Raw genomic sequence first — 24118 nt, 5'->3', positions numbered from 1 at the left:
CAGATTCTTGGAAATGCTTGCAACGGAACAGGATATTTGGTCGCGTTCTAGAGACTTTAAAAAAATTAGACTTTTAGGAGACATATTTGACCGCGATAAACAAACCAAAAAATCATGTTTACTTTTTCAAACGAAATGAAAGGGTTGAAAATTGAAGATGAATATATCCTTTAGGAGTTCAGATATTGGAAATTGTTATTCGACAATGAAGCACAGTTTTAAACGACTTTTCCTAAGATTAAAAACGTTTTGAATCAGAATCACTTTCAGCATGAATTACACGGTTTATATAAGAATGTAAATTTAGAAACAGCTGTTTATTATTTGGGGTCTGGTATGGAAGCACTGAAAAATATTTCAGCATTTTATTTATTTTAGTCAAGTCCCAGTTGAGCCTCTTAATAATTATTCAATTAAAATACTCTTCTTTCTCCACCGAACCAATGTTTTCTAAATGAAAGAGAGAGAATACTATTACTTACTCGACGAAACTTCGAGCTAGATTAAACAACAAATCCCATCCATGCTCCACAGTTGTCGCAACAATTACAGTAGAATTCTGCGGAACGGCAGCAAAACGAACGTGTCTTGCAAATTCAAAACTCATTTGCCTGCGCTCTCGTAGGGGAGGATAACAAACCCAAACACACACACACACGCAGTGGGAAAGCTGGTTTTGACGAGTGCCGTGAGCTGGGGCACTTTTCCCGAGGTGCCCGTCGTCGCCCGAGAGAGGAAATTCCTATTTGGCATGGATTAATGCTGGGTATTAGCCGAGAGAGCTGGTGTCTCGAATTACGCAGCACCAGACCGCACGCTGCAAATAAAAATAAAGCAGCAGTCCGCAAACAAACTGCCAGCGCGTAATTAATGGGCCGAGGCATTATTTTTATTCATCCTGCTAGCTAGCGCAAAGAAAGAAAAAGTAACTGACCACATGCCAGGGTTTGCCTTCAAATTAGCCAAAAAGCCAGCCCGGAATACGACAACAACGCACTGACTGCTTTGGTTTTGTCACATTGCTTATTTCAGTAAATGATACGGTTCAGGGCGGTGCCAAACGTTTGTCGCCTTCTATTTTCGTCCTGTCAAATTCGGCCTTCTGCCGTTGAGCGCGGATATTGTCAATCAAGTCTTTTGCTTGAGATGCGAAAGTGTTTACAAGACTTCACTTCTGATTTTCTTCGCACTCTACAAAGCGTCGGAATGTTTTCATTTTGTTAGGTTAGAAGGTGATTCAAAAGCATTGTATTGAATTTTAAATTAAATAGAATTACCATGAATTATTTTTTCTAGCCATTCCTTGAGTGAAATTAATTACTGGGTTTGTTAAATTTAGAAAAAAACTACATAATTCTGTGTCAATTTTAAAGGGTTCAATTTTCAATTGCTTTATTTTCATTCAACGTTTCATATAAACAAATTGTTAAAATAATAAAAAAAATTATTGTTTGATTGTTAAATGCAAAATCGGATATTTTTCTAAACGTACATCAACAGATAGTAGTCATCTGGCGAAGTAATAAAAATATGATTTTTAATTCCTTAATACTAAAGTTCATTAAGTTTTAGCTAAAAAATCTCTTTTGCATATCAGATCAATTTAAATTAGTCGTGTTTGAAAATTGTCTACAGGGAAAGTATTTTTTCCACGATTTCCTAATGAACTCAACTACGCCCAAAGGTAGCAAATTATAATTAGCTGAGTTAAAACATTTTAGCGATAATGCCGTCTGCAAGGCACATATTGTTTTGGCCCACCTGCGCTCCCAGCCGCCTTGCGCAGCTGATGACGATTATTATCGGCGTGTCGCGAGATGAATTTTCTCTCATTCAGGCAGCGAGATGTCGAATTGTCGGCATGGCAGTTGGCAAAACACACACGCGGCTAATGCACTCAATTAATCAGACTGACAGGCCAGAAATGAATGGAGCGCGGCTGAGTGCTCTCAACCAGCGGCGAAAACACCCTTTAATTAATCCGCCTAATTAGGCCTTCGGATCGTTTCTCCGCTCGGCGAATTCCTCACCTCTGACATACACGTAGGCACCCTCGCTAGCTCTCACTTCATTCGCCCTCTCGTTCGCTCGCTGCGGCCCTAAATCCGCAGAATTCCGCTGCAAACAAATGAGAGGCACGCAAAATTGGCTCCTCCATTTCGCAAGAAATGTTTTTGTGGAATTTCGTTGTCATGGGTCACACAGCAAAAAGGAACAATTTTAAGGTTGGAAAAGTAAACTTTTGAATAAATGATTTAAACTAGATATAACTATTTTTTAAAAATAAATATTGAGAATATTGTATCAGGACTGTGAGTTATTTCAATATTGTTTCGAAAAAAGACCCTTTTTTATCACCAAGTAAAAGCTAAAACCTAAAATTTTCTTTTCAGACTTAAATAGAAAATTCAATTTTAGTTGAAACCACTGAATCAAGAGAAAAGACTTCGTTAAGAGAAACTAGTTTAATGAAAAACTGTGATTCCAATAACAAATTGCATCATCTCTCGCGTGCTCAAATGAACAGTATTACTTTCCCAGCAGCAGTGCAAACACCATCAATCAGTCATTCCGGCTGGAGATACATACACTTTATTAAATTTTCTATTTACTCAGGAGAAACAGGGCTGGCTGCGTGTCATTATTGCAATTGCAAGCAGCCAACAGGCCAAGTGGCGATCGATGCGAAATATCAAAGCGCATATGCGGCCGTCACTCTCTCTCAGCTGCATAATTGGCAATATCGGTGGCCAATAATCCGAGCGGCGGTGCCAGCCTGGCGCTTAGTTGCGGAATTAAAGCTGGCACCAAATCAGGGCTTAATTTCGGGCCAGGGGTCAAATCCAATTAGGCCGGCGAGCGGCAAAATTGTCAGCAAATTGACAATCAACACGCAGCGTCGTGGCCGCCGATCATCTGCATGCGTGCATGGCGAAGGGGCCGAAAAAGCAGTTAGCCAACTTTTTAATGGCATTCCTGTAAACGCGTGAAATTTTGATGCGCAATTGTTGTTGCGTCTGGCCAATCTCGCACGCCTGCTGCTGCTGCTGCTGCTTTAAACTTGCACGCTCTCATCAAATTTGGACGCGCGCCGCAGCTCCTGAGGATTCCTCCCCCGGGGACACTCCCCGGGAGCAGGTAATTCGCAGGCACCTCCGTAAAATTCCCGACAAATTTCATTCTGCGCCACGTGTGAATTTGCATCGCTCTCCATTCAGCCAACAATTTATCATTTCACACAGCTATGTATATTTTATGCTAAACAGGACACAGACGGTCAAAAGACTCAATTTTGCGAATGATTTAATAATAATTCATGCGAAATAACGGTGGATTACTGACTCCATACATCAACGCATTTATTTTTTAAGTATAGCATTGGAATTTAATTTTTGACAATTCCATTCGATTCCTGAGGGGTTTATTAGGTTAGGCAGCTTAATGACTTGGCCTGCAACTGGACACGACGCGCCGAATATCGGTGAAAACGTAAAAACCGTAAATTTAGTGATTTTTTGAAACATTAACTAGCAAAAGAGCGCCACAAGAACGCCGGCGACCAATCGGAGAAGGGAATGATTATCTAATTGGCTTTTTGACGTAATTAAGGCGGGCCAATTAAAATTTTTAACCGAAATTTTAGCTTTGACTACAGTTACATTGTCAAACAGAAAATTATCCCAATGAACTTTTCAAATGAAACGAAATATAAGCATTTCAAAGTATAAACCATTACTGTTCAAAAATTAAAAATAAAATCTATTAAAAAACTTCAGTTACCCTTATGTACAGGTTTAAAAAACAATTCTGCTCTTTTTTGTAGCAATCAAAACTATTTCAACCACTCCTCTTTGAAAGGAGCAATATTAGGAAAAATGTAAGTACCATATAAAAGCAGAAAACAATTAAATCTAACAGCTATTTTCGGAACGATATATTCTTTATCATATCTGCCATGACTGGAAGAATGTGAAGATCATAATTTAGGATCGGAATCCATTTCGTTGTGGCCCCATAAAATCGAGGGGTTGATAAACAAGCATTTTCAGATGAAGGAATTCTTAATCGCAGATTACGCACGCCATGCTCGTACAGCACAATCTGTCATTCTTCCTGCGAAACGAAGAAATGAAATGCCTACGAGAGGAGATAACATTCCTCACAAAACAGATTATTCAGCAGTGTGTGCTTTGGACGACGGAATGCCAAACACACACACAATGAATTTTTAAGGGTTTCATCGTTTTTCCCGCTCTAGTTTGTTCTTTTATGATTACTGCGCTGTTCTCGTGTGTTTTGAACCGCTTGTTTGACTTTCGAAAGCGTCCACTCCGATAACAGCAAGCGACCCTCTCCTCTCTCTCTCTCTTTCGCAAGAGCGGCGCCTATTTTCGGGACCGTGTAATTTCTGCGAGCGGCTTTTATGTTTGCATTGAGAAAAATTTATAGCCCTTTGTGTGCGTGTGTCAGGGCCAGTTATATTCCGCTGCTTAAAATTCAGCGCCCGCTGCGGAAATGTCGATGCCGCCGCCGCCACCGCGTGAAAAAGGAAAACGGACCACTTCTCACTCTCGGACCGCATGAGAGCACTTCTCGGACTCTGCGCCGCTTTATTCTTCGTGGCTCGGCCGATTTTTCAATTAATTTCCAACCCGTTTCAGCGGCCACTTGAGCCGCAATCGCCAGCATCACGCTTTTGGCACTGCCATCCTATTGAAATCGGACTTCTCACGTGATTTCCTCCAATTCAACTACGCTTAGTTAGCCTGGAGATAGGAAAAATGAGTTTTTGTTGAATGTCTATATCCCTCCTGTCAGAATCCATGTGGTTTATGAACAGTCAGATTTTGAAGAGCAACTTATAAAGGCCCTCTCAATTGAACAATTGACGCCACTTTGTAGTAAATTTGTTGCAAATCTTTACCTTTTTGACCAAACAAGCAATTAGAATGTCTAACAATCAGGATATACAATTATTTCATTATTTAAAATTTATCAACCGTTCAGTTATTGAGACCCTTAGTTTATTTAAAACGCACGAAAATATTGCAACGTTTACAGCACTCTTTTAGGATGTTTGTAGAGCTTCACAAGTAATTTTGACTGTTTTAGTCTCAAAGATTTTTTTCGTTCAAAGTCTTGCAATTGCATCATTCGTGTTCCTACGGTGCCTAAAATAAAATCAGATGCACAGGAAAATATAGACGACTCACTTAAATTCCCATTCCTAGTTATTTACGTCGTGTTTTGTACTAAATATTAAAATTACTTTATCCAAAATGGATTGAAATTTACAAAAAAATAATCCATTCGACATTTCCATGTGCATTGGTAATTTGATTAAGTAGACGAATGCGTCAAATTTCCATTTGCAATCAGCAGATATCAAATAAAAAGGTATTCATGATAAACTAGTTCCATTTGAGCGTATTGTTAGCCAATAATACACGTGGGAGAGGTTGGCAAACCAAGTACGTAGTGTAACAATAAGAAAAGTTTGCAACGGTGGCGGTGGCAAGTGCATTCAACGGCGGTGTCCACACATTGTCCGTTTCAACGCGCCCACCGCGCACAGCACGATGCAATTATAATCAGCGTGAGAGAGGCGGGTATGTATGTGTTGCATACGTTGCAGGCGACTAATTGGAGCGAGCGTCACAATCAAACGAGGCCAAACGACCAATTAAAAGTTGCTGAGCGCGTTTTAATTAAAAAAGTTGGCTGTGTGTATGTGTGTTTGCGCGATAGTGGAGATGAAAGTGGCGAACGGGCGCGGAATTAACACAAAGCAAGGAGAAGCCGAGACGGACACACGCAGCGGAAATAAAAATCTTCTCACTGCTGCTGCTGCTGCTGCTGCTGCTCCTGCGTCGTCTTTTCCTCCTTTCTCGCACCTGCAAACTTTTCAAATTAGCTGTCACGCGTTTTAATTTGCAGCTTTGTTTATAGCGCTAAAACTCTGCTGCTTTTTCTTGCTGCTTCCTCTCGACACAGACCACCTGTCTGAATGGGCCCGAAAACTCGAAATTTAAATCCTCGGTTCTCCGCCCTCCATCCTTGGCAGCCGCGACGCCTTTAAATCCGACCAAACAAAGAGCAAAAAGAGCGAGAGAGGCCTCTTCGCGTGCTGACGAGCAGCAGGATTTGCAAAATCTGACGCGAATTTCCTCGCGTGTCACTCTCTTAGGGCGCGGCGCTTGTTTGGAGGTGACCCGAATAAACAAATTGCGAGGAGAGAGTGTGAAAATTCTAACAAGGGATATTTGTTTTTGCATGTTTTATTTTGTTTCTCTTTCATTCAATTTGTTTTCAGTAATATAATTCTGGATATATTTGTAATAAAGAACAACATTTTATGCGATACCCTAACAAGTTTAAATATTTTTTTCATTATTTTAAATAATTAATTCTATGTGATGCACCGTCAATGGTCGACCTGCAGAAATTGAAATCGTGACAATGGGAACGCGCTTACAAGACGCGCTTGCCACAGGTTTAATTGTCTGATTTGTACGTGCCAAAATTTGATCTAAATTTATATCATAAAATTAGTTTACTCAATTTCTGTGTTGAATACACTTCTATATTATACACATTATATACACTAATTTTTAACCTCACCCAAAACTTCTAGTGATCTTTGTAACTCGAATACAATAACAGATACAAATATTTCATCTGGTATGTGCATCATGTACACGTTTATTAAAATAAATAGCTTTTAAATTTAGAAGGTATGCGAAGTTTCCTTGTGAAGAGGAGGGTGCACTCTTGAAAACTTACGCGATTTCCTCCTTAAGAGGCTTAACAGCATTCCCTGCTCTTGCTGCCGCCGGCGTTTGTGATCATAAAAAAGTTTCTAGTTTGTTATGACTGCCAAGTAACAGTACTCGCTCGCGAAACAAAGTGGCTGCCGCTGAGGCCCTCTCTAAACACGTCGGTGCTTGTCACAACATTTTCCCAATCTTTTGTTTAAATTGCCTTGCCAAAAGTGAATACTTAGTTGACGCCAGTGCATTTTGCACAGTTGTTTCACCAATTAGGAGCTGAAGTGCGACTCAGAGCCAAATATCAAGGAAATGGGCACGAGAAATGTGAAAGGGGATTTGTTTGCGATCCGATTACCAATTTTAATGAGGATTTAACTGTGTGAGACTGTTTTGGTCTTAAAAGTACTGACAGGTAAATAGTTTTAGTCAAGAACATGGGATAATATTAGGTTAAATATGGTATTTTTTCTAAAAACAGGTCTTGAAAAAATTGACTGGAAAACTGATCAAAAATCCAACATTTTCCTCGGGCTCTTATTGATTTAGATTGTTTATGCAATTTTTAACATTTTTCGGTGTGATCCCAATGGCTTACAATTGCATGATTCATCTGATTGTTCCATTATGAAGTTTGACTGTCTAAATTTCAGAGCCCTATTAATTATTGTCTAAAATAATCTCTTGAAGAAAAGCCACTGTTTCTTGGTATTTTTTAACTCACACTGCACAAATAATTCTGCTTGAAAGTCTGAAAATAGTTGATCCACTGAAACTCATTTCAAGCAAACGCGAAATCAAAGTTTAGAGAGCACGCTGCAGTGGAATCGGATTGTTTTGTAGTGTGTTTAGTGGAGAGCAGTTGGAGAGAGAGCCGAGCTAGAGGATCGGAGGAATTTTCCGATGCGAGCGAGCAAATTAAAACGTTTGCTGGTAAAAATGTGCGGAATGGGCTCCGGCGGCGGCATTCGGAATGTATTGATCTGCGATAATGACATCACGGGCGCGTTATTACGGGCATATTTCACGCATGCACAATGAAGGGATTAAAGTGCTCGTCGAAATAATAATGCTGCTCGGCTGGGCACGGCCGCATGTACATATGCAGACGCGTGTAATTCCCTTTGTCGGCAGAGGCAACGGCGGCGGAGGGCCGTTTTATCGCACACTGCGCGCGCCGTGCTGAGTGACTGCAAAATAAACCGCCACTTCTGGCCTTTGCGCCCCATTTCGCGGCCCTTAAATCACCCCCGCCACCCGAATATTATGAAAAACACACACAGCGCACACTGCGCGTGTATGTACAAATGCGAAAATTGTTTTTTCAATAGCCACCCACCCGACAACTAAATAATACGCTGGGCATTTTTCTTTTTTTCCCTGTTCGAGCGCTGCAAATGAATTAAACGAGCAACACGCTCTCCTTTTTTTGCGCGTGTCGAATTACCTCCTCTCTCCATAGCTCGGTCTGCGGTGGATTTTGCCCATTTTTTCTGCATATGCCAGAACATGCCCAACGCTGTGCTCATTTACAAGCGTAATAAATAAATGTTGAACTAGTGTCCTGAACGTCAAAGTGTTTTACAAACTGATATAACACGGCTGATTTCCCCCTTGCCACTGATTAAAATTATATAGGAAAGCAATGCGGTAGAATTTAATCATCAAGAAATTAAACTCTTTGAATCTGAATTTAAAATTGTTTTTAGCTTCTCGCCCAATTCACTATGATTTTTTTAAATTTAACAAAATAAACTAATATTTTACTTTACAGGTTCAGAAAAATGGCCACCTGCTATAGTAATTTTTTAAATCTAGATTTTTTAGGATTCATTTTGAGCTTTCTGGTTAATGGTTGATACACATTAACAAAATTAAACTAACAAGGCAACTAAAGGGATGTGACGTTTTAGTTTTTGCTCAATTTGGCTTAAATTTGGTTATTAGACAATGCTTGATTAGACAAAAAATGATTGGTGGCTCATTTTTTTACATTCGTAGAATAATTTTGATATTAAAGTTTTGGCCCTGGGCTTTGTAAGATTTAGAAGTTTAATCGTAGAGCGAAAAATGGTACTTTCATATTACCTAAAGATGATTTAATTTCCTATTTTTACATTATTAAAAATGTATAGTGGAATTTTTATTTCTAAAAAAATATTTATATAAAGGAGCGAATGAGTTGTCTACATTTTTGAATTTGCAAAATGATCTGGTAATCATCTCAGAGAGTTAAAAAATATCTTAAAGCATCAATGAGAGCTTGCAAGTTTCCTAGCCAAAGTAAAAAATGACACATTGCTAAATTTTTAATCAATTCCTGTGCTAAATCCGCAATTATTTTACACTTTTGGAGCGGAATAATTCACAAACTTCGTCAGAACTTGTATAACCCAAAACCTATTTTTAGACGAATGTGCTACCAATTCTAGAAATATTCAGTCCTTTATAACTAAGACTGTAAACTTTACCTTGCTGCTAACAGGAGAGGAGAATCAATCCTACAGGAAAAAATACTATTGTAAACGCAAGTGCGTAAGCCGCTTATGATGTCTGTACTCGAGTGCCCCGCCGTCCTTCCTATCACAGTTCCAGTGGTGGTATTTGTTGAAAAGTGCGATAAGTTGCGAATCGGAGAGTTCGCAACAATGTGGGCAACAATGCGTTCCGTGGTGCGGAACAGTGGCCTCTGATATGGCACAGGTGGGCCCACTCAAGAAAATTATTCTCTCTCCGCCACTCTTAAGCCGCTTACTCATTCTCGATTCCACTTTTGTGAGGCGCGCAATTTGAGAGATGGATCGTTCACCCGTCCACCCACCCGCCAAGCCAGACGAGAGCAGAGCGAGTGTTTTTACCAATTGTCGTCCAATTTGCAATGTACACTCTCTCGCTCGCACACACAATCGCTCGCGTTTCGCTCCGAGACTTGCTTTTCCAACCCCGCTGGCGTTGGTGAAATGAAGCGCGCATTATTTTAATTATTTGCCACCACAGCCGAGCCACGTGCAGACATTACAGCAGAATATACATTTCTGGGAAGGACAAGGAAAGACCTGGGTTGTGATTCGAAACTTCGGACTAAATTAAATTTATTAATTCTGCACAAAAAGGTCCTTGAATTAAACTGCATTTTGAAAGAGCATCGATGACAAAAATAAATAATTTTTGTAAATGAAGATAAACCAATTTAAAAATTTGATTGTCATTGAAATTTATAGCCGACAAGAGCTGATGTTCATGACACGCCCTAATTGTTGTTCCTAGCCGATTGTGTGGATTTAACAACCAAAAACCAATTATGACTGAAAAAATCAACACATCCTGATCTCTGCTATTCTGAGCTGTCTAATTATTGATGTTACGGTATGGTCGCTTTCTTTGTCCAGCGCTTGTCAGTTAACGGAAAAAAATTTCAACGCTTCTCTTATATATTCAGAATGGCTGAGTCATAAAAATAGTTGTTTTTCGGTATTTATTTCCTTTTAAGAGAATTCATCATTATTTTTAATAACAATTAAATAGAAGAGTGCATCCGTTTTGGTATTCACCAGACATCCGATGGAAACGGAAAAGCAAGGCCAGGGCTGGCTGGCATAAAACCATTAGCACGCTTGGTAATCAAAGCAGGTGCGAACGGCGCGATCGAACAGGTGCAATTAAATGGAGCGATAAACTGGCCGGTCGGCTGGAATGAACGCGCGTACACACGTTTACTAAACACCGCGCGCTCGTAAAACAACCCGATCAGTGCACGCTTACTTTTGCCGCAGCGTGCGAGAGCAGAGACTTGGCATCTGCCCGGTGGATTCAAACAATAACACACACGCACCATAAAAACGAGCAAGCTGATCCAGCAGCGCAAATCCGCGCGCGAAATAACAATCGACGTGATTTACGAATGAGCGAAGTTTGTGCGAGTTGCTGAGGCACGCTGTCCGGCCGGATCATTAGCATAAAAAACAGGCGCACAATGGCCAATTGATTGCATTGTAGGGCAGCGCCGCCTGCGATCAAATTATTTAACGCAATCAGCCGCGATTATTGCTGCGCTCGGCTGTCAATGCCCACCGGTGCGAATTGTGTCACTCGATTTAATTCGTGTTTTTGCATAAGCTACCAAAATTTAACTATTTTATCGTCCCCAGCAAGGCAAAACAAAAATGAGGAGGGGAAATATGGTCATTTTCGTGCAAAGGCAATAATTAGTACATACATTTAAACCAATTTATCTCCACCAACAAAGCAATTAGCATTTATGCCTAACAGTGCAACAGTTTAAACGATCTCGGGAGAACAAAGGCATCTGTCAGAATTGCATGCGCACATGAAGAAACCCTAGGTTGGCGGCTCGCTCTTTGACAAACGGTCGCTCTCAAGCGCAAACAAAAGCGGTGGGAAGCAACCGGTGCTGCTCGTTTCACCCCTTGACTGACTTTGTGTGCTTTGGTTGCTGTTGACAGGTTGGCGGGGGCAGGGTGCGTGGGGGCCCTGCTGGAGGCCACCATGAAGATGAGCAAGGTAGGCAACCAGACCAACAGCCAAGACCCTCAGGCGGTCAACTCGAGGGTCTTCGTCGGCAACCTCAACACATTCCAGTGCAGCAAAACGGACGTTGAGAGGATGTTTCAGCGATATGGACGCATTGCAGGTGTGTGCACTACCTTTAATCATTTATCAATCTTGTCTTCTGAAAGGTTAAAAGATTTTGTCAGGCAAGCTTACTCGCCTGTTCTGACGGTGATTTCTGGCCTCAGGGGTGAACCCAAGCCTGTTCCTCAGGTCGTCGACTGTTCATTACTCACTTTTCTCCTGAACTCACAAACACCCTATAAATCAACCGCTAAATATATGACCATTCTTTATATCGGAAACCAAGAGTTGCACCATCTCTTGAATTTTCTTAACGTGTTATACTTAAATTTCAGAGAAAAATTTAATCCAAATTTACAAAATTTTAAATCAAGGGTTATTATTCTTAAATAAAAAATTACATAAAAATATTTTCATTCTTCAATTTGGAGCTTTTGGCTCTATGTTCTCTAGGCATCATTAGAGCTCATCTTTGTGTAAGTCTAGAGGCACTTTACTGGAGATTTCACCCTGATTTTTTTTATCAAACTTTGTTGGTTCGACATTTCTATACAATCCCAAAAAGAAACCAATTTAATCAGGATGATTCCCAAATGGAAACTTAAAAAATGTCAAATATCTCCTAGAAATTTGTTACTTTGAAGCTTCATTTTCTTATTTTAAAGCTTCAAAGGTTGGTATTAATGAAACAGATTTATAATCTTTTTGGACTGAGAAAAGACTGCAGAAACGACGATTCTGCCGATTTTTTTCTCCAGCAGCGAGTTTTATTCAATCCGCAGTCCCAAGCCACACTCCCGCACACATGATATGTACATCTGCATAAGCTCCATGTGTTATTAAGTACTGCTCACCCTGGTACATAGGAAAGAAGGGTGGTTTTATAATAAAAATTATCGATTTTCCGGCTGAGGATTTTTGAGCCGTTTTAATTAAAAGGACAGGAAAGTATAAGCAGCTTAGAGCATTGTTTGAAATTGGCTGGCTGATTGGAAGCGCACACTCGCACTCACTCACGGCTGGCATAATAAATACGCCCGAAACAAAGGGGTGGGCATGCGGGAGGAGGGAGATTAGCGGCGGAAATTGAAAGTGCAAGGTGAAATTCGAAAACACGGCCAGAGCAAACAGACACAGGCCCGGGAGTGCTGCTTGATGGTGCGGCGCGCCAATATTGGCTGAGCAAATTTTATTAACCGCGCGGGTGAGAAAGTGCAAACACTCACTCAGATTATCTCGGCTCAAACACCAGCCATTTGTCACACACTCGCTCACTCGGCAGAGGCGCATCGGAGCAGCACCAGAATTGACAAGACAAACCGCAGCCGCCGACGTCTTCCAGCCGAATAAGTGGAAATTCGCCCTTTGAACTGCCTAACTAGTGCGTCGGTCGAACCTCGCATGTACCAGTTTGGAAGTAAATTTAGCGTGCTAGGCGTTATTACTTCTTGCTCTCTCTCTGTGCTCGCAAACTTATACACTTTGGGCAAAGTTGAAAGGCGTTTGTGTGGGAGAAGGCAAATGAGTGGCACGTCCTTAGCAGTTTCAGCTATAATTGCAAATGCGGCACACGAAAGTACCCCTCGGAAATATATATGTCACAAAGCAAGGAGAATTTGTTTCGATTTGTCTGTCTTACCGATCCTAAAACATACATTCATTTATAACGCAACAAAATAATTGCACTGGTAATTAAACTAAAGTCTTTTAAATGAAGGTCACAATTAAACCGTATAAAAGTTCCAAACCACCCAATTTTAATAAAATAAATTTGTAGATGTAAATTTTTGCTCCCATCCATCCCTTTTCAGCAAAAAAATTCATCAAAATTATAGATTTAAAACGATATTGTTATCTATTCGGTCAAATTATTTTGCTAAAATATACAAGTAATTTAAAAAAAACTCCTTCATACTGATATTATAAAAAATGCATGCATAAAAATAATAGAAAAATACATCTAAAACGAATAAAAATTCAATCAATTCAAAACAATGCGTGGTGCCGAGTGAAATAGTGATAGAAAGTCGACCGCCGTGTCTCTGGCATTGGCGTGTTTGTGTTGATAAAAAAAGACATTATCAGCTCGAAAATTGAGGGAGCTGGAATCAATACGAGGGAGATATTTGTTGAGCGAGCGGAGATGTGATTTGTCGATACGGCAAAATTGAATCCAGCAGCAGCAGCAGCAGGCCTGCATCACTCTCTTTCCTCGCAGGCGCTCAGCTGCTGGATTTGATTATTTGATTTGGCCGCTCGCTCTCGCTGCTGCATTACGATCCCTCTGCTACGTGTACGTACGAGTGACTCTTTGTTTGAGTGATTTGCATAATAATCCACGAAGCAGCCGAGCCAGATAGATCGCGGCCATCCGTCTCAGGTGATTAATTTCTCTCGGAATCCGAACGCTTGAAAAGAGCTGAATGGGGAAAAAATCTCGGCTTGGGCTTTCCACACGTGGAAATTGGTGTTTGGACGCGAGCAACTTCAATCAGAGCTGAAAAGATCCCTATGTGACAGTGTATGTGTGTGTGTGGCCTTTCGCTCATTCAGCCCTGCCTGCGAGGATTACACCCTCTCAGCGCTAGAACGACTGCTGCTCTTTCGCTCTTTCTTTAACAAGTATTTCTGCTCGACGCCTCTCGGGCATCAGAAGGAAAACTCTCCCACATTGCTCAAGGTGCAACTGATATCTCTTTTTGCAGCAGATTGAAAAACTTTACCATTATGAATCCAAGAAAATCTTTCTTGAATTAACGGAAATCGACTTAAAATGGCACGTCAGTCAGTATGAAACTACAAAAAGTCGAAGCGAGATTGTTACCAATAGCCCAAGGCGCTCTAATTCCATCAATCCGGTGTTTAAAAGCTCCAACAAATCTGCAAGGGTAAAACGTATTTACAATTTTTGAAAGAAACCACAGATTTTTAAAGGAATGTACCGCGATTAGCTGTACCGATTTATGGGTTCCAACTTGACAATTGAAATCTATTTACGACAAAAATTCACAGAAGCAGGATTGGATATGATGTTGCAGTACCATTGAGCAGTAAATTTATTTTAATCAAACGGTGGCGCCTTCTGTTGGTGGCTCCGAACACCAACCGGTGAATTGGGTTTAAATATAAAATTTATCACCGAATATTAAAAAAGTGATTAAACATTTTAAAGTGATATTCAAATATAGAAATGAAATAAAAAAATCTGGCTTTGTAAAATTTAATTAAAGTAAAAGCACAATTTAATTACTACGCAAAAAAGTAATTTGAATTTTTCGTGTGGACTTTGTGGTTCACATAAAAATATTCCTGCCGAGGACTGGTATGGAACCAAAATCAAATGGCCAGAGGCTAAAGAGCACCCTGCAATCTTTTATTACAGCGCTCGCACTTTTGCCGGGCTCTCTCTACAGCGACAATGATGGTTTTCCCGTCGCTCCCCGCACAAAAAGTAATTTCGAGTGTGTTGCGGATTTTTAATCTGCAAGTGCCATATTTCTGGATTGTCAATATGTGCGCTCGCGAGTGAGAGCAAGAGGCCCTCAAGTCTTTCTTTCGCTCCTTCGGGCTCCTTTGGCGTTCAGAGCCGAGGAGGAGCGTGCCTGCCGTCGCTATTTGGTTATTTCCTGCTCTCTCTCGTTCGCTCTCTCAGGCTGGCAGGTTTCTCATTTTAATATTTGGCCCGCCGCCGTTGCCGCTGCCGCCGCCGCTGGTGTGTCTTATTAAAGCGAGTGAGGAAATTGAGTGCGCCTTATCTCACTGGCTGCATGCTAAACATACACTTGACTTCACTTAGCCCCCTGGAATTATGCAAACCAGTGATTGGCACACTCGGCGCGCGTATGGTCGGGGAGGCAGCCCTGCTGGCTTTTCATCCGCGGGCACACATCACACGCGAGTGCCGCACCGACCAACGTGTCTCCGCATTCTCGGCCTTTTCGAATTAACCCGGTCGCCACCAACGCCGCCGGCGAAATGAAATTTTCACTGCAGTGGTTTAAATTAGAATAAATTTGTTTGTACTAGCACGGTGTACGCACAGTAATTTTTGTTGTGGTCCCTAAATGCTAGTGGCCCCTGCGATGATAACCTTAAAGAGAAACTTTTTCTACATTATACAGCTCTAATTTAAAATCAAGCTTTAATTCGTTATTTTCCATGGCCTCACATTAAATTGTAAATCTAACCAAAAAGTCATTTTAAAAAAGAATTTTTGTTTTTCACCGTATTTTGAAGAATTAAAAAAAAACACTATTGGGTGCTACCACGTAAGATTTGTTAGTGTGTTGTTAGGGCGAAATTTACCAATATTTCATACCGGGCTTAGAAAACAATAATTAATAAAAATACTCTTTTCGAGAAATTAAAAAATTAAAAATAAACATAAATAATCACTCAAATTTTGGAAAATTCAAGTATGGATTGGTTTTGAAAGTTGAATGCTGTCTATGTGGGCATGTTTTGGCTCAAAGTTTAAATTGTTCTAGCCTTTTCTAAACTCCAGAAATTCAGCAGGCCTATTTCTCTAGATTTCACCTCAAATTTCGGAAAAATGCGTAATATTTTTCAGGCGAACTTAATTTTCCCGAAATCTTTTCAGCACTTTAATAATATACTTAATGATTAATATAATAATAATTAATATATATTACATAATAAATATAACTTATATGCTTACAAGTTTTAAATATTTCCAACTAAAATAAAATTAAATCTCTTTTAAAGTTACTCTTTTTCATGTTTAACCATAATTTATAATTAAAAAACTGTTGTGTATTATTTATTGAATATTCATTATTTAAATGAACTTATTTAAAATGCAAAAACATACAATTTTTATTATGTGCAAATAATATTCAATAAACTATGAGGGTTCACTTTTGACAGGAAGAGGATTTTCAAATCTAATATAGTACTCTTCGTCTATTTACGTCATCTATGGATATACAAATTGCATAGCGGATATGCCGACAACAGGCCTTAGAATTTAATCCTCCGTGATGAATAATGCCAAATAATACTGGCTTAAATGTATTTATTTCACAACTTAATTTGGTTTCAAATTCAAACGTCAAGATTGATCTCAGTAATTCATGAAAATTAAAAATCAAACTAAATCAAAATTTATTAATTAAAGAGATATGCAGGTAAAATAGTTGTCAAGAGCGAGCACCGGCGTCACTGCCATAATCCACTGGTTTCAGGTGCATCACTGCGAGGATTACCTTCCAGTTCATCCCGCGCCCCGCTCAGTTTGATGGAACTAAACCATAGCATTAATACTCAAACTCCGCTTCCAAGACGCACTGGATAAAAAAATACGCCCCGACTAAGCTGCTCGAAAATTCCAATCTCATTCGCAGCTCGTGTGCTGTCGATTTTCCACTTCAAATAAACTTTCACTCGGTCTGCGTTGAAAATAAGTCTGTGTTTATCCACCGTTGATAAAACCACAACGTTCTGAATAAAAATCTCATCACGAGTGCTCATGGTCTCTGCAGAGAGTAAAAAACGATTCTGGCTGTTAAACGGTTTTGCCAATGCTGGGATATATTTAAATGACATGAAAGGCCGTGTCTTTGTAAATTTTTTGATTTTGGAATTTTAATCAAAAAGGGGCGTTTGAATTGAGCAAAATCAGATCCTGCGATGCTGAGAGTATTAAATTTTAATCGAATAAAACCGAACTGTTTTTAATTTTGAAAATATTATAGGCTAGTAATTTAGAATGATGTTGCAGAGTTGAAAATATATATCAAGCGTTGTGAGTGAAGGCAAGCTTAGAAGTACATTTTTGTATTAAAATGTTAGCTAGGTGGTTGCAAGGGGATAAAAAACCGTGTAAATCAGCTTGTATAACATCGAAATCTGATTTTTTCCTTAAAAAAGTTCTGATCCGATAATTTTCCTTAAAATCGCATAAAAAATCACAGCCCTGTCGATAATTGTTGAGGTAATTAGTAAGAGGTGTATGATAAACGCGTATATCGCTTAAAACTTCTCAAAATTGCGTTGTTTAGAAATAAAAGGTTGAAATTTCATCACAAAGGTTCTGACGCATCAAGGTTTTGATGATATTTTCCTCGTTCTCTGCTGGTGCTTGGTAAGGCACAATCCGATTATGATCGTTTCATCGTCGTTCTTTCCAGATGTATCATTAACCTTTTAGACTTGTTAATTATTTTTAACAGTGTGTATCTTTTAATCTTCATAGTTTGATACAAAAATGGAAATGTTTGAAAAAAAGACCAATAAGAGATTCTTTCTGCATGTCACAGCCAAAACAATTTGATTTAAAACAAAAATAGTTGTAAACCTTGTTTTGTTGTGTAGATAAAACAGCAAATAGAATTAATAACTGAAAATGATGTTGAATGGACAACACAGAACGTCACTCAAGATTAAATTTAGTTGTTATTTCAAGGCATTATATATGTGTCTAATATTTTAAAGAGCTAATGAGAAACAAACCTTGTAGATTTACAATTAAATACCCTTTAATCTTTTTCTCTTTTGCACTTAGCCCGTTCCTTTAATGCCTCTTTTACTTCTTGTTACGCAGTTTCCCAGATGAATGGCAGCTAATTCTGTCAAAACGGTCTAATTTGTAAGGCAAGCAAGCGTCGGCGGTCGCGACAGACGCAGCGGCGCTAAAAAAGAAAGTCTTTCACATGCGGCTATTCTACTAATATGGTAGTGATAAATCTGGGCGCTGCGTTTGAGCGCAATAAACCTGCGAGGGCCTGCAAGAAACGACTGCCGGTGCATTAACCGTAATAATGCTAATAATAACGTCGGCCGGTCGGTCGGTCGGTCGGTCATAATGCCACTAATAGGAAAGGCAAGCCGAAGCAGCAGAGAGGCAACAATAACGGCCATGGTGGCCCACACCGCGCGCGCACCCCATAAAATATCCAGCAGGACAATTGTCGGGCCGGATCATTTGCAGAGATTGATGTGCAAAATCACCCTCCGCCGCCGTTGCCGTTGCCGCCGCCGCCACCGCCGCTGCAGTGTGCACGCGGCGTATGTATGCGCAAACGGACGTATGTAGCTTTGGCACGCCGTCCATCCCGCCGCCAAATCGATAAATATCTCTCTCCCAATGTGTACATACTCTATATTTGCAATTACTGCCTGCGTGTAAAGCGGACGAGGTGCGCTCTGCGGCGAACGAGTGTTGAGCTGGTGATATTCGCAAAGTGTGTAAATCAGCAGGGGTATCAATACTACCAATGACACCATTTTTAGAATTTTCCACAAATTAAAAGAGCGGAACACCATGTTGTACTATGTTAAGTAAGAAAAACAATTATATTCAAAATAAAAAGAGAGAAAAGTTATTTAATTAGAAAGATTTGCAATTTTCCTGTACGGGCAGGAACTTCAAATTTATATTAATTGTGCAAAGAAACGAATAACAGAATTAATGGTATAGTGCAGAATTACTATGAGATAATGTATTAAATTCTTGATTATCATGTCGAACTGTTGTGTGAATTGAGTGTACTCATTTTAAAATTAATTTTTAACTCAAAAATAGAAAATGCTACGACTATTTAATTTAATGTTATTTAATTTATGCAAGAAAATAATTTTATAATCTTGTTGTAACAAATAGCTTATAATATAGTTTATATTTATATTATAGATTAAAAATTGAAGAAGTAGAAGTTACAGGATCAGAAATATTTTGTTATGAATACTTTAATTAAAACATATAATAGAAAAATCGTGGATTTTAACGACTAAATTTTCTTGTTTCAGGCATTTCGATGCACAAGGGCTACGCCTTCGTCCAATTCACAAATCCATTCGACGCCCGCAGTGCGTGTCTGGGCGAAGATGGACGGACGGTTCTGGGACAAATTCTCGGTGAGTACCCTCACTTGCAGCTCAATCGTTTCACCCTCACAATGAGCTCAAACTTTAGCGACTCGGGGAGGTTGAAGAATTTTTAATTTGGCATTAAAAATTCGCAGTCGGGCCATAAAAATTCCCCGGGTCACGCCAGTCAAAGAAAGGGGTGTTCATTGGCGACGATCCACGCGCCCTTACTTAACCCTGCTCACCCTTGTTGTGCACGCCAGCCTCCGCCAGGCACCCCCTCCGCCCCCCTCCGGCTTATTGCCGCCCCCAATTAACAGCAGCAGCGGCAACGGCAACGGTGCGCACACGGCAAAACTTTGCTTTCGCCGCGCGCCCGCACCATCATAAAACGGAGGTACATCATTTTTATTTTGCGTTTATTCATAAATAACGAAGCTAGACACATACACCACTTCTCCATGAAGGAAAAAGCACTGCTGCTTAGTTACGCGGTACGAAAATACATTATGCCGTGCGTAATGACAGTTGTTTGTTTGTTTACGTGTTTTCAGCGGAAATGCGAATTTAAATTTAAAGGAACACTTCAATTTATACAAGTTTGGTTTTCCTGCTAAAACCTTTTGCAACACGTATTATTAAAAAAAATATCATAATATTTTGGCAGAAATTTTATTAAAATTTAAGGTGAATATACAAGAGTTATCAATTATTTTTTACCTCTGTGACCGATGTGGTATTCAAGCCATCAAATTGAGCACAAACGCATTTTGATGCATTTGGAAAATCGACTATTTTCGAATTTTCTGCAAAAACAGTATAATTATCAATCATTTAATCAGGATGTCAACTGAAAAATTAAGTGAAAAGTTTGATTTTCCCCATTTTACCGCGCTTTGCTACACCTACCTCACCTTCTCTTTAATTTTTCAGGGATAATTTCCCCATTTCAACATTCCAGCGCTCTCTACTAATGGTCCTTCTCGCAGAGAATTTGTTGGACGTTGAATGAAAATTTGAAAAACTTTATATAAAAATCCACTCCTGGAAATAATTTTTTATCGTTTTAAGAGAAAAATAAAAAAGGGGGCTCTTTGCTGAAGACACTCAGTCGAAATAAATATTATATTTAACTTTGATATACAGATTATTCTCTTCAAAATCGGATATTAAAAAAATTATTTTTGTGCTATTTAAGATTAAATAATCGACATTTCAAAAGCAAAAATTGGTTATGTTTGCATATCCTTAATTAAGGTAATTCCTTATTAAACAATTTCTAAAAGGTAAAATATTATGAATTGTTATGGAGAAATAAAAACGAATTGAAATTGAAATCAAACTAGCAACAAATTTTTCAAAACATTTTGGTAATGCCTAATTGAGAGCATTTTTTTAATTCCTAAAGCATACATATGACTTTTATTATTCTACCCTTAAACGTTTATTTTTCTTGAGGCATTAAATTTATGCAACCTGCGCAACACTTATGATGTGCGAATTGCCTATTTTGAATTCCGATTAGAAGATTTCTTTTGGCAATGTATCTCTGTAAATTTAATTGATGTTCATTCACAATTAAATTAGGATCTAATACAAATAATGCAGACACGATCGATTTAATTAATTCACAATGGTCACAGCAAAATTTCCAGCTGATCAATGCCAGCCAATAATTCGAATCGTCCTTTGAGCTGCTTTTAATTTTATTCCTTTGAATAAACAGTATTAGCTGTTAGTTTTGGAAGCGGTCAAATTCAACTCATCCCGGTCGCACAGTGGCAAGATAACGGCAAATTGTGCGCAAAGTAAAAACTGTCGGCGTCGCGTTCCCCTAAATTATCAACAAAGTGCCGCAGACCAGGGTGGGGGTGCTCGAGGGATGATGCTCGGCCGCGTGCTGCCCTTTTACGAGGCACGCAGCCCTCCTCCGCCGCCGAGGCCGTGGCCGTGGCCGACGCCGCAACACACAAATATAATATTTTCCCATTTCTCGCCGACACTAGTGCTACTCGAGACATAAAATCGCGCGCCCGGCAGCCGGAGGATCCCTTCTCGCTCCCTCTTTATGTGCTTAAAACGAGTGTGTGCCTGCCTTTCACACAGCCGAGGCCGCTAATGGAAAAAATAATATGAGAATTATATGTTCTAGAGCGCCACGACCTGCTGCATTCTTTATAATTAAAATGAAGACGGCCGCTGTTTGCTTGTATAATTTTAATGCGCCGCCTCCTCCTCCGGCTTCGGCCAACTTATTATTAAATCCGCTTCACAACGGCTTTCGTCTGAAACTTTTACTACGTATTAGCCTCCGTATAGGCGGTTAATTAGTTATTTACGTCGAAATTTTACAAAATCAAAAAAGGTTGTTCGTCAGTTGTAGTAAATTATTTTCGTTTGCTTTATATTCCGGTTTTGAAGAAGGAAAAAATTCGTATTGTTATCTAGTTTTCGTTGTTTTTACGCTTTGCTGGAGGAGTTTTTTTTACAAAGTTTTTTATATTATCAAGCTCGTACTTAACTAATATCACCAGTGTTTGCCCCAAAATAACGTTTCATATTGAAAATTTTAAAAATTTCTTTTGTAACTCAATTTCTTGGGATTCATTTCACTGTAATGCGAGCATTCTGCTGATTTTGTGCACAAACTGGAAAGAGTTGCGTGTTATTTTTCCAGGCGAGCGATCAAGTAAAAGCGCATGTGTGCGATTTAAAGTAAAAGAATAAGCGGACGCATTTGCCTGCAGCATTTGAGCAGCATTCCGTGTTGAGGCGAGGCACGGAGGAGAATTGAAATGGAAACTCTCCGGCGGGAACAATTTGAATAATTAATTCGGCCTCAAACGTGCTACGGTTGTTCTCGCGTTTCTCGCGGGAAAAATTAAGCACTCGGTCTTTCTCGGCGCGCGCCAATTGCTGTTTTGGGGCTGAATTTGCATGTGGAAAGAGGCAACCCTTGACCGCGCGTCTTGCTTTGATCTCTGCACACGCCGACAGAATGGCCAGTCTGACTTTATTTCTCGTGCCGCTCGCGTGCATGAATAAATTCGCTCAGTTTTGAATTTTCACTTCTCGGACCTTGGCTATTGCGAGAGAGCTCGCACAGCGCGAATTTCAGAAGCTGTTAATGTTCTGAATTGTGCATTAATGACCGCCGGCTGCAAAACTGCCGAATTCCCTGTTGAAATGAACTCTGTGATAATTTGCTGCTTTCGACATGTTAAAATTTGAAATGGATGATTAATTATGAGATAATGGTAAATGGGCAACCAAAGGATGGATTTTCAGTTTAAATTTAATCTAATTTAAAAATTAGAGGGAGAGAGGTGTTATCAATTAAACTATGTTGTAGAATTATTAAAAAGTTCCATGAAAATTAAACATTAAAGTCGATCAATACAGGCCATAATATATCTAAAAATAAATCTCATCAAATAAAAAAAATATCTAAAAATTGAATTTAAAACAAGCCAAGTTGTAAAAATGAATATTCCGAATTTCGTCGAATTTTTAAAGTGCTACTTTTATGGTTCTGATTTCCCTCATCACGATTTTTCCAATGGTGTGTGGCTTTCATTTCAACTTTTAAAACGAACACATCAAGATTTTCAAAAGGCAGACAGTGCTCTTCACCCTACAAACATTTAAAATTTACGCAGCAACAAGTTAAGTTTTTCAGGCGATCCAGATTTTTAACCACACAAAGAAAACTGGAAAAGCAATATTTTTAATAAGAATAAGGGATTGGTTATAGTGTAAAAATCTTTCCTTTTTAGCAAGATAAAATTCACAAAGTAAATATATGCGCTACCTATAATAGTATGCAAGCGCACGAGTTGCCGTCATTGAGCACGTGATTCGGAATTCGGAATGCAGTCAGAAAGCATAGAGTGGTTGGTTGGATGGTGTAACCTGTTCGTGTGCGCATTGATTTAGAATGTGCTCTCGATACAAAAGCCGAATGGGGCGAGCGAGCGTTGCAAAACGTGCGCGCGTATTTATTTCAACCCCATTCAATTGCGACGGAGAAATCTTTCCATCAGGTTTCTCTCCATTTTCATTTCTTCCTTTTTTCTCTCTTTCCCTTTTTTCATATTTTAACGTTCGGACCGCTTTTGTGCCAGCGTTTGATTCAAATTCCGCGGAAAAAGAGTGAAAGAGCGCTGGATTCCTTTTCTTCGGCCGCTTTTGTTCCACGCCGCCACCAGATATTGTGAATAACAAGCGGGTGCGCGCTTTTTACATCATTGTGTGCGGGCAGAGCAGAGTGAGAGCGGCCTTGAGCGCGCGGAAAATAATTCACAAGAGTTTATTATGCCCTCTCTCTCTCTCTCTTTCTCGTGACTGGTGCAATCCGCGCAATAGTAATTCACTTCCTTTGTCAGACGATCAGACTGCTGCTGAACCTTGTAATCAGCTAACGCACCTGCACGCAATCGCTCTCTCATTTTGTTTGTGTTGACTCTGAGCTCTTCTAAAATGGTTGCATTTAATTTTTTTAGTTTCTGAAACAAATAAATTTAAATCAGCAGCTGATAAATTTGAATGCCGGAAAATCTTGGATGCACCAACATTTTAAATAATTTCCACTTTTTAAAGGTGTTTATCGAGCTATACAAAAGCAACTTCAGACTGTTTTAGACGGGGTTTGACAAAATTATACAGTTTAACATGATTTTAAGTGTGGCTCAAAAGGCTAAAAACAAGTTAAATCAGACGCAAAATCATTGCAATGTAATTATGTCTTAAGAAATTTACTCAGCAGAACAAAACTTATGATTTTTCGTTTTTTAGTTTGCAATTAGATGGGGTGGATCAGAGGAGAATAGAGGCTATATCCCACCAAGATTAAAGGAAAAAATTAAAATTTAATTGAATTCCTAAATCGTATACAAAATTTACTTTTGAGTCAATCAACCTGTACAAGCTTC

The 24118-nt window shown here is 39.4% G+C and overlaps 1 protein-coding gene across 1 annotated transcript in view; it reads left to right on the top strand.

Annotated features, from left to right (window-relative positions):
• LOC135938983 (uncharacterized) overlaps positions 1 to 24118 on the top strand; it is an 86041-nt gene that overhangs the window by 20710 nt on the left and 41213 nt on the right. The window contains exons 2-3 of the mRNA XM_065483083.1: positions 11231 to 11418; positions 19128 to 19235. Coding sequence (XP_065339155.1) covers positions 11231 to 11418; positions 19128 to 19235 — 296 coding nt within the window. The remainder of the gene's footprint in view (positions 1 to 11230; positions 11419 to 19127; positions 19236 to 24118) is intronic.

The sequence above is a fragment of the Cloeon dipterum genome, chromosome 3 (assembly GCF_949628265.1).
Source record: "Cloeon dipterum chromosome 3, ieCloDipt1.1, whole genome shotgun sequence".
Lineage (NCBI taxonomy): Eukaryota > Metazoa > Arthropoda > Insecta > Ephemeroptera > Baetidae > Cloeon > Cloeon dipterum.
Note: the sequence above shows the minus strand (reverse complement) of the source record. Positions and strands in the feature narration are given on the sequence as shown.